Genomic DNA, 11,637 nt, shown 5'->3' on the forward strand with positions numbered 1-11,637 from the left:
TGATCTTGCAATGCTCCAGTGACTTGATTCTTGTTTGCCCCATTCCACCTAGCAATATATTGTGAAGCACCTTTTTTCCTTACATCTAGGATGTCTGTTTGCGGTAGGTGTTAGTGGACCTTTAGCCTTCTTCATTGCCTTCATGACATTGCATATCCTCTTCATTAGATACTCCCTAATGAACTCTAAACATGAAATTACAGGTTTGTCCCTGCCTTTCTCTATCTTCCCATTAAACACTGCACACATGTTTGAAATCAACACATCAGAAACAACTCTTCCTGCACATTACAATAACATACAATTAATGCTGATAAATAACTGAAACATATAATCATTACCATATGCAAACATATACAATTACCTAAGAAATGACTCCTTGACCAATGTACAGGAGGAATCTACTTCAACCATTGACATGCCTCCTTATCATACTCACTACACTCTTTCATCAAATGTTCAAATTCAGGAATGGTGGTCGCGGATGCACACCTCCATAAATGGTCCCTGTACTTAGTTTGCCCCCACTTCTTTCTCATATTGTCATGAATATGTATAATACAATACCTATGCTCAGCATTGGGAAACAATTGATCAACTGCAATTTGTAATCCCTACATGACTCAACAGAGAATGCATCACTTTTACTCCCAAAAAGAATCAAAGACATGTACTCACCAATTGGCTCATCATTGACATGGTTCATATTTCTCAATGGAGATTCTACATGAACTTCAGCCTCATATTTAGCCCCTTGATCATCATTTTCTGGTAATTCCTCAATGACAACACTACAAAAAAAATAACATTCAGTGGCATACATTTTTAATGACATATCTTTTTTATGCCACTATAATATGTTTTTAATGGCATATTTTATATGTCATTATAAATTTAACAGATCTAATGGAACTTAATAATTTATGTCACTAATATTAATATTTTTTAATGGCATAAAAATTTAAAATGCCACTAAAACCTCTATATTTTGTATCATATATTTTTATATACCGCTAATGTTTTATTGTGTGATTTTATTGATTTGTTTTTGTGCCACAAAAAAAAATTAAGTTACTACATATTTTTATATAGAAAAAACAATCTTTTTCCACTTTTACTTCGCAGGCGTTAACATCTAAACAAAGTTTTCCCCCAATCTCGTATCTCTCTTTTCTCTCAACACCACGAAGTCGCCATTGCCGCTCACTGCTTCCACCTCCGACATCACAACACGACTGATGCTATGCTAAAACACTGTGCACCGAAGATTTAGACTAATGAACCTCCATCTTTTCTCCACTCGACTTCAATCAGGTACTATTTTCTTCACTCCGACCACCGAATTTGGCAAAGTTAGTTTTTATTTGTTATATATATTTTTTATTTTTCAGTTTGTGTATCCGAGCATTGCCTTCGAGTGCAATAATTCAATAGAAGTAAGTCGTGCCTTTAGTTAATTCCTGATAGCAGTATTTTTTATAAACCTCTACATCTTAGTAGAATTTTTTATCGGTAATTTCAATCTGCATCTTTCTAGTTGAAGATGAATCTCATGAGTTATAGAATTTGAAACTTTTGTCTATCAAATATGTGTTACTGATCTAAGTTTACGAGTCTGTCCAATTTTGACAGCTCAGAATGATGTGGTATTAACATGGTGTCGTGTTAAATGCAACTATTTATTTGCTGAGTTGGCACATGGACATCACACTAACTTGGTGCCTCTCAAATCCATCAAAGTTTGACTAAGTGAAGTGACTCCATGAATCCATGGGACTTATCAAAAAGTTCTTACTATTTAGTAACCTTAACCTAGCCTATTTATATGTTAAAAAGGTTCAGTAGAAAGTCCCAATTTAATCATTCGGAAGCATGTTGATTTTTTAGTGTTCATAATGACACTAATGTGCACTACTTTGTGCTTGTTGCAGGACGCACTTGAGTGGATGGTATTTTTTTTAGACAAGTGAGGTGAAAATACCTATCCCTCATTTTCATTTTTCACCATTCGACTCATTCATATTGCTAGTGCTAATCATCCATCACTCTTCTTTTTTGATTTACTAGGGGCAGATTATCATATGAGCAATTTGGTGTATTTGTAGCAAATGTGAAGGAGGTATGTATAAGCATAAGCTTTCTTATTTCATATGAGCAATTATGGTCTTTTTTAGTTGAAGGAGGCAGATTATCATATGAGCAATTTGGTGCATTTGTAACAAATGTGAATTTTATTTTATGAAAAGTCATGGTTATTTCATATACGAATGGATTTTTTTAATTATGTCATTTCAAGTATGAGAGTCATGATGAAAAAGGATTGAAACAATGTTGTCAGCAGCTCATTCTTGTTAGGTGACCACTCTAGGTAAATTCTCAAAACTTCTAAAAGATTTTACTCTTTAAGTAACTATTTATATTTTGGTTAGGCTGGACATGTTTGATGGAATGACCATGATATTACACCTGAAAATGACCATAATCCCCATTCCTTCTGTGCTCATGGAAGAACCTGGTATAAATGTCATAATAGGAAATATTACAACAACAACCTTCTTGAAAAATATCAAATTCTTGTAAAATTCCATAAAAAGACCAAAATACCCTTTAAAACTTTTATTGGACCAAACTTGATTATCCTTAAGCCGAATTCTACTTTCCCCCTGCCAACCATAGCTTCAATACTTCATACAGACATGACAGAGTCCGTCGTAGTTGACAGTAACCAAAAAAAGGACCAAATTACCCTTTATTCCTTTTTCTATACCAAATTAAACCACTTCCGTTGTCCTTTATTCCATATAATCTAATCCCATTCCAGATGCATCCAAAATCAATATTGACACAAATAGGACTAGATTGATTAGTAATTTAGTATGCCAGGTCTTAGCACCATCAGATTTCAGAAAAAGACCAAAATACCATTTTAAATATTTAGTATACTAGAGCTTCAATTAGTCATTCCAAGTATTACTATCTTGCTGTTAGTTTGAGCATATTTGACATGTTTGCATAACCCCAAAAAAGATTATTTTCCTTCCTTTTTTTTTTCTTATTTCTCCTTCTGCTGGTGTAATTGATGGGTGGATGGAAATTGCTAATCCTTCCATGCTAGATTACAGTGTTGCAGCCAGACCTCCTAGAGTTGCATGTTGGGTTTACTTTAGCTTTCATTAAACTTTTTACGATTCCATGATATATTGATATTTACACATAAAATGAATGAATTGATGGTTTGCTCTTACATGTGCAGCTGCATTTCTAAAGCATCCACGGACACCTCCAAGTGATCCTCAATTGGAATATCAAATGGCTGCATCAGAGCATTTAATGAAATGTTCATGTGTTGGTGCTTCTGATGAGGTATGCAATACCTATCAACCATTAAACACTCCTGGTGCCATGTTCTTATTGTTTGAGTTCCATTGCTCTATAGTTATGTTTCCTCCCATGATAACATGATCTAATATGTCGAATAGGAGTCTTTTTGTGATTAAACACATCATTCCAATGTGTATCCACCTATTGATCTTCCAAAAACTGTGGTTCGTTTTCTTGACCTGAATGGTTCAGAGGTCATATCTATGGACTTCCATCCTCAACAACAAACTATTCTCTTAGGTTGATCCCCAGTCTTTTGGCTTTATTGCTATTGTTCCTTTAAGGATTGGAGAAAAAAAAGTATATAGATTGTTATAGCTTTATATGCAAATTGAATCTTGCAGTTGGAACAAATTATGTTGAAATAAGTGTTTGGGATGTCGGAACTCGAGAAAGGATGGTGTATAAACCCTTCAAAGTTTGGGGTTTATCTTCTCACTCAATGTCTTTTCGGGTAAGGTTCCTTTATCATTGGCTTCTTTCCATATTCATACACTTGTAGGGTGTTTAGTTTGTGTTCATAGATTCCTATCTATTATATATTGTATCATTTTTAATATTTTGAATATATATCTGATATGAATCATGATTAACTTTGTGTCCAGACAATCTTGGAAGATAATGCATCAGTATGTGTTAATCGATGCACAAAGGGACCAGATGGATCAATACTTGGTAATAACTGAAAGTCATATTTTCTGCATCTGTAAGTAGATTCCTTTTCCAATAGGGACCTCAACATTTGTTTTATATTTCTCTAGTATACTTGATGCAATTTTCTTTTCCAGCTTATCTATATATTGCTTTCGTCTTCAGTTTGTTCTTATCGACATAGTTAATTTGTACATAATTACTATTTATTTTCTAAACTATGTCTTATTTAACGTATTTTGAATCGTATTTGTTTGTTTTTTGACAGGAAATTGCTAGTATTGATTCAAGAGTACGAGATAATAAGATTTATTCAACTTAGCATGAAGTTTGGGAAAGAAGTTCATTTGCAATTAAGTTTCAAGTTATTATTATTTTTTTGTTTTTTGTTTTTTTAGTTGTTGTTTGTTACTCTATGTCTAGCGCATAATTGGTTCCACATTTAGACATTTGATTCGAAAAGTTTAAAAATATTGATAAAAAACTAATGGAATTTTAATTGTTTTCTACGTATTATAATTTTTTTTATAGATAAAAATTATGTTGATATAAGTAAGCCTAAATTATAAAATTTCATTAGTATTTACTTGCGCATATGTCCCACAAAATATTTTTTGTTTTATGGCAAATAAACAAGTGCCACTAAAGTGGCAAATAAATTTTTAAATAGAATGAGACATTTAATGGCACAAAATATGTGCCACAAAAAACTTTTTATCTACTGTGTCAAATAAAAAAGTGTCACTAAAAGCTTAAAAATTTGCAGCGGCAAAAACTAAAAGTGTCACTAAAGGGTTTTAGTAGGAGCGTTTCTAGTGGCATTTGTTATATGTGCCGCAGATTCTCTAAGAAACCTTTAGTGACATTTTTTTGTGTTTTCGTGACACTTTTTGTGTGCCACTAAATGACATATTTTTTGTAGTGCAAATTCACCCTTTGCATTTGGAGACATAATGTATGTGAGTAGATTTGTCTTCCCATGTTCTGTGTACAACTCAATCAACTTTTTATTTTGAATAAATTTAGAAAGATTGATAACATCCTGATCATTCCCTAAAGGTCTAAGACCAAATTGAAAGTCACCATTAGGTAGCCTGAAATGGTAGTATATCACTGGGATACATCAGTCAATTCAATCATCCGTGGGTCTGGGTAACCTAGGTCATCAAGCATTATGGCATCAAGTTCATGTACAAAAAACTCATCTATGTCCACATAATCAACATAACGCACTTCACCTCCAATATACTTTATGTTAGGTAACTTAGTAAACTTCCCACCATGATGAAGCTTAATACTAAACCATGTGGATGCACCCGCTACAAGTCAAAATTGTACATGATAACAAAGTCAAAATTTGGCGGATTTTAGTATAAATCAAGGGTAAAATGAAAAATATGAATGCTTAAGAAAACATAGCAACTTACCATATAAGGATGATACGTCGACAACTTCATTTTTTGGTCTGATCTGCCACATTACGTACATCATTTCGACTTTAAAGTATAACCTTGTCTCATTTTGCTTCGATTAGGTTCTTTGGATAACGAAGGATGTGTTTTTGTAGGTTTAATGGAGCAGAAGGAAGAAGGAGGGAGGTGTGGAGTTGACGGGTGTTTGGTATTGTAAATTAGGGATAAAAGGTAGAAGGAAGCATTAACATTCGTATGCAAAAATGGTCCCTGTAAGTAAAAAGATAGAAATACCCTCACGTGCAAGGCACATGAGGGGGTTAACGGATTCTTTTTAACGGGTGTTAAGTATAGGGACCATTCTCACAAACAAACCAGTCCAAAAGGACCACAAAACCAAAAAACTCGTGGTTTGGACCAAAACCCCAAAAAAATACATACCACAAGGACCATTTTTGCAATTTTGTCTTTTTTTAATATAATAAATATTATCTTATTGGATTATTATTTTATTTTGAATGTATACTATTAATTGTTTTTAATTTTATTAGTTTCACCACAAAGTCGCCGAAATACGTAAAAGTGTCGCTTATCAACGTAAAAGATTAGCAAGATCACCTCCTTTAACATCTTCATCGGAGGTTCAATACATACCATACCCTATTTCACCCAGCGTTGTTAGTAGCCACCTGCGACAACCTCTTCATAATCCATTGAAATCCTTCATATCCCACATAATGCACAATAAACCCCGATAACATTTATAAGTGGTGGTGGTGACCGAATGATGGATGTGGTATTTTCCCAATGATTTCTCATTATAAGCTAGATGAAATGAAAGTGTTTGATAGTGATCCTAACGATTTCGATGATGAGAGACGACGATTTTGCGTATTCCATGACTTTGTGGTGAAACCAATAAAATTAACAAGAACTACTATTATAATCCGATAAAATAATATTTAGTATATGAAGAAAATAATAAATTAAAAGTAATAATCCAATAAAAAATAGTTTAAAAAAAAAAAGAAATTACAAAAATTAACTAAAAGATAATAATAATCCAATAATATAATATATTATGATTTAAATATTATATATTAAAAACTATATGTATTGATATATAATAACTTAATAAAAATAATTACTCTAACAAAAAAAATTAAAAATCAACTATAATAAATTAATAATCCAATAAAACAATATTTGTTAATATATAATATTATATATTAAAAATAATATTTATTAATATATAATACTTCAATAAAATAAAAAAGAATATATGCAAAATGGTCCTTATGGTATGGTAAAAGACAAAACTGCAAAAATGGTCCCTAAAGGTAAAATTATCATTTTAAAAATGTTAACAGCCAACCGGTTAAATTTAACGGACGATGGACCAAAACCACAATAAAACTTGTTGAAAATGACCAAATCTGCAAGTTTTCAAATGTTTGGACCATAACCACATAATATAAGAAACCATAGGGACCATTTTTGCAATTTTGTCACAAAACTAAATATATTCCTAGATGTCTAAAGTTAAAATGTGTATTTAAACCCCCAAAAGAACTGTATAAATCATTCCGGTTTCATCGAAGCACACATTCTGGTTTAGCAATTAAGACTTCATACATCACACTGAGAAATCACATCTCCCAAAAACATCCCAAAACAGAAAAAAAAAAATCAGAATTTTACCTACCGGTGATAAGAGAGGTGGTGAAGGACCCGACGATGTACACCGGAAGGAGATGTAGATGTCGACGGTAGTGAAGGACTGTGAAGGCCAGCCGGAGAAAAAAACCACCAAAAATCGTAGTAAATAACTTCATCAATCACTAACAAAGAAGAATAGAAGGATTAAGAAGCATACCAACTCGTTGCCGGTAAAGGAGAGTCGCCGGAGGTCAACAAAGAAACAAAACACATATGTGTTGCAAATGAAGTCGATTGACTTAGATCTGTTAGGCTTAAACCCTATGCCGACAACATGTCGTCGCTATAGAGTTAGATAAAGCTACATCGTTTCGATTTTTCCCACTTTTGATTTTTCACGCGGATCGCCAAGTCTTATGCCGACGACATGTTGTTGGGATAGATATCCACAAAACGCCGTCATAACTTTGTTTTAGCACAAAGGAAAATATATAAATCGAAATTATAAAATCCGTAAACTATAGTTGGTTAGAGTTTTCAGAATCGTCGGTATAGCTAACTTTTTACCGACGACCTTAGTCGTCGGCATAGATGTCGTCAGTAAAGGATACTTTTCTTGTAGTGATAGCTTCAACCTTATCTTTTCATCTTTTTACAATTTAAGTACTTCAAATGAAAACAAACAAATATTTTGTCCAACGTCGCAAAGTAGGAGTGTGTTCGAAACGAGATATCCAAATTATACGATATCCGGAATTTTGCTTTTTCTTTTAGATACTTGGGTCGGATTTTTGGAATTAGGATATTTTTTAACACCCATGATTTTACCAAAGAACAAACAACATACGACATGGACCCTTTTTCAATCTACTCTCTAAAAAACTAACGGATAGGGAACCAAAATAGTTGAAAAATAATATCTTTTTGGAATACATATCGATTGTATAAAATAAGTGACCAATTTTGTAATTTAGTCCCATATAAATCCAGGGGCCGGTTGGTGGGCAGTAAACCCTAATTTCTCAATCTGTTTGCGTTTCTATTATATTAACCCCTACAGGTAAAAACTACTTGGTCGCTTAAGGGATGATGAGTACGTTTCTACCTCATAAACCACCATTTGTATTCTGTTGTTCATGCTTTCTTTTTCGCAAACTCTACTTTTTATGAATATCGTTGTCAGTTTATCACGTATCCCTCAAAAATCAGAAATCAAGAAACTGATACGTATTACATGCGTTCGAAAGATAGAATAGTTGTTATTTATGCATGACAATCAAGTATGAATTGTTAAGCTATGTTTTTCCAGTAAAATTATGTATCTTCTTTGTATACAACTTTCCCCTCAATATTCCATAGCGCTGTCACAAAAAATGTTAATATGTGAGTTACAGTTCCTAAAATTGCATACAACCATTAAATCATAAGTACTGCAATTCTGCAAAAAAATAAAAATTCCTTTTCTTCTCATGACTTATTATATGTTACCACGACCAAAAGTCCGAAATAATTTAGCTCTATTTATTTAAAATCTAATGACAGGGAAATCTAAACGGATGTCTGAACCTTGTGCTGAAGAAGATAGGATCAGCAACTTGCCAGAACACTTAATAGATTCAATCTTAGGGCGGGTCCCAGTTGCGGATGCTGTGAGGACAAGCATTATATCAAAAAAGTGGAGGTGTGGATGGACAACGATGAGGGAACTTGTTTTTGATGAGCAGTTCTCTGAAAATTTTGCAAGAAACAGAGCTTCTAATCATAATGGGTTTATAAGGATTATAAACAAAGTCTTGTTCCTTCACAAGGGTCCTATCTTGAAATTTCATCTCCATATACCATACGTATTTCTTGATAGCTTCAATGAAGTTGATCCGTGGTTGTCGTTCTTATCAAGAAACGGTGTCATGGAACTCATTCTTACTAATTCATCTCGACGTTATGAACTCCCTTCTTATGTGTTTTCATGTTTAGAATTAAGAAAGTTGAAATTGGAGAACTGTTTCTTCAAGCAACCACTTGAGTTTCAACCATTTCTTAATCTTGAATATCTTTATCTCAGGAAAGTTGATTTTCGGGCTAACTTGTCTGGAACTCAAATCTCCTTACCACAGCTAAAGGATCTGTCCATGCGTTCGTGCACAGATGTTAGCAATTTCAACATGAAGGCTTCAAAATTGTCCAGTTTGGTTGTCTTAAATTGTCCGGGTGCCATGTTGCTCAGGTTTTTGAATAATCCATCGCTTACTCGACTTGATATACAAGATTTTGTTGAAGGGGAAGTAATAGATTTGGCCAGGGTGTTATGTAACTTGCCCGAGCTTGAAGATTTATCTATTGATAGTAATTCTCTTAAGGTATGATAAGAACTAAACATTTTAATGCTAACCATTTACTCTTCCTCAATTGGAGTACATAAAGTGTGTTTTCCTTTCGGTTGCACCGAGCTCTTGAAAAAACATTATCTCCTAGCCCATGTCTTCAAGATGTTAATTCTCATCCGGTTTTTAACTAAATGACACATTTTCATGTTCTTATATCAGAATATTCTTCGGTTTTGGTTAGTTTTTAAAATTTTGTAATGTTGGTATGACATTTCATAAATGCTCATAGGATTTCGGAGTTTGCGATGCTATTTTGTGATATTTTGAGGGCCAATTATGGAAATTATGGGGTATTTAAGTAAGGCAAACCCTAGAATTCGGGTTTGTGATCCTATTTTCATATTTGCAGCCAACATCGTCTTGTTGGAGTGTGTTCTTGTGAGGTTTCCTTTCCTATTCTTCAAGTGTGGTTCAAGAGGATTGTGAAGCATTTTTGAAGACTTTTATTGTGGTGTATTGGTGATTTCTTTCCTTCATCTTGATACTAGTATTAATCACGTGTTCTAGGATGTAAGAGAAATTATTCAACTCATATTTATGTTTAGAATAATTAGAAACATGAATCGTTGAGTTTATGCACAAATGTGGCGATTTTGATAAAATATTGAAATTTTGCACAACATTTCCCCATCTTGCAAGGGTTGTAGTGACGAATATGTGCAGATTTAGATAATGCACCAGAGAGACAATGTTGGAGGAAATTGATTCTAGTTTCCAGGGACTCTAATATCAACTTAATTGGAGTGGTAAATTTCAAGATAGTCTCAATATACTGAAAATTAGTCGAATTGGGAAATGAAAGTTATCTTGTACTAAAGTGATGTATATGGAATGTTGTCTTGCTCTTTGGGTTGTTCATGACTTTTAGGATGCAGGTAATCAATCTATAACCTATTTTTGTTTACTAAGGTCATAAGAATTAGCAGGAACGAGTATTGGTTTATTAAAGCACAAACTGTAATGTTATATATATATATATATATATATATATATATATATATATATATATATATATATATATATATATATATATATATATATATATAGGGTTAGGTTCATGTGAGACAAGACAGTTTTGTGAGATAAAAGGACAAGATCTGAACCATTCATCTATTGTTATCAAATCAAATAACTTGGAGGCAGTGGTGTTTTTGTAAATAGATGGAACTTTGGGATTAATTCTTAGACACGGAGGGTTAATATTGTAACTTTTTAATTAACATTTTTAAATCATGATTCAAACAGAAATGCTTCTCATTCTTCTCCACACCAAAAACCTCTCATTCATGTAAAATCCTATCTCAACTCGTTCCATATTTCTACGCGATTGCATAGATATTTCTTTCATTCTAAACCCTAGAAAACATATTCATCATGCTCAATTTTCATCTATTTCTACTTTGGCATCTTGTTTCCAATTTTCATTTGTTTCAGATTTCATCACGAAAAACCACTAGAATAATCACAAAAATGACTCATTCTACACAATCAAAATCCGATTAAACACCCAGTCAATCTCCACTTCGCATTTTTCTACTTATCAAAAGGTGTAATTAGATGCAATAATCTAGAAAACCCATCAATAAAACCCTAGCTTCTTGTTCAATAGGAAGGCATCAAAAACCCTAAAAATCGCAATAGTCAAAGAGATTTCAAGCTCGAGTACAACAATTTGAAGGTTTTTTTCTTCTAATCGAACATCAATCATGGCTCACTCTACTAAAATCGACTCAAATTCAGGCTCTCATTTGTGTGTGATTTGCTAAAAGTAGTTGATTCTCAATTAAAGGCTTTGAATCGTTTTCAAACATAAAACTTCCCCTGATGGCTTAAAAGATCCATAACCTAAGGAAATTACATCTATTGCAGGTATTTTAGGTTTCAATAATTGATAAATCATTTTTTATTTTGGGTAATGTCTTAATAATATTTGATTTGCTTATTTGGTGAATTATAGATTTAATTTTAAAAGTTGATTTGGTGATTAATGACATGATCTAATAGTAAATTAGCATAATATGGGTTGATATGTTAGTATCGTATGTATGTTTATATGATTTTGATTTATATAAATCTATGGATTATAAGTTTAATTTCTTGATTTGGTATTCAATCAAATCTCTTGTATGTTGAAAGCTTTAGAATGTTAC

General features: G+C 32.8%; 2 protein-coding genes across 5 annotated transcripts; both read left to right on the forward strand.

The window, feature by feature from the left end:
- The first annotated feature begins 1,136 nt into the window (after positions 1-1,136).
- Positions 1,137-4,492, forward strand: LOC144999688 (protein TOPLESS-RELATED PROTEIN 2-like). 4 transcript variants are annotated; one of them, XR_013660966.1, is made up of 8 exons: positions 1,137-1,314; positions 1,932-1,971; positions 2,068-2,119; positions 3,254-3,363; positions 3,480-3,621; positions 3,726-3,835; positions 3,987-4,087; positions 4,301-4,492. XR_013660966.1 is itself a non-coding variant. In XM_078958821.1 (8 exons), the coding sequence occupies exons 5-8, from the start codon at positions 3,585-3,587 to the stop codon at positions 4,309-4,311; spliced, it is 228 nt and encodes a 75-aa protein (XP_078814947.1). In that variant the 5' UTR covers positions 1,137-1,314; positions 1,932-1,971; positions 2,068-2,119; positions 3,254-3,363; positions 3,480-3,584; the 3' UTR covers positions 4,312-4,492. The 4 variants fall into 4 exon arrangements, 1 of the variants encoding a protein (XP_078814947.1); XR_013660969.1 differs by having other exon boundaries at positions 2,074-2,119; XM_078958821.1 differs by having other exon boundaries at positions 3,987-4,056.
- A 4,146-nt stretch (positions 4,493-8,638) lies between these two features.
- On the forward strand, positions 8,639-9,466 carry LOC145008661 (F-box/FBD/LRR-repeat protein At1g13570-like). The gene has a single exon (XM_078967258.1). It carries the CDS (start codon positions 8,639-8,641, stop codon positions 9,464-9,466), a length of 828 nt encoding a protein of 275 aa, XP_078823384.1.
- The last annotated feature ends 2,171 nt before the right edge of the window (positions 9,467-11,637 follow it).

Source organism: Lactuca saligna, chromosome 1, assembly GCF_052625555.1.
Source record: "Lactuca saligna cultivar CGN05327 chromosome 1, ASM5262555v1, whole genome shotgun sequence".
NCBI classification, from domain to species: Eukaryota; Viridiplantae; Streptophyta; class Magnoliopsida; order Asterales; family Asteraceae; genus Lactuca; species Lactuca saligna.

What these genes read in the sequence shown, in the direction of transcription:
- LOC144999688 (XM_078958821.1), top strand. Translation starts at nt 3,585, where the DNA reads ATGGACTTCCATCCTCAACAACAAACTATTCTCTTAG. An exon ending in ACAACAAACTATTCTCTTAG is followed by an intron (nt 3,622 to 3,725) that starts GTTGATCCCCAG and finishes TGAATCTTGCAG; the next exon opens with TTGGAACAAATTATGTTGAA. An exon ending in CTCACTCAATGTCTTTTCGG is followed by an intron (nt 3,836 to 3,986) that starts GTAAGGTTCCTT and finishes CTTTGTGTCCAG; the next exon opens with ACAATCTTGGAAGATAATGC.
- LOC145008661 (XM_078967258.1), top strand. Translation starts at nt 8,639, where the DNA reads ATGACAGGGAAATCTAAACGGATGTCTGAACCTTGTGCTGAAGAAGAT.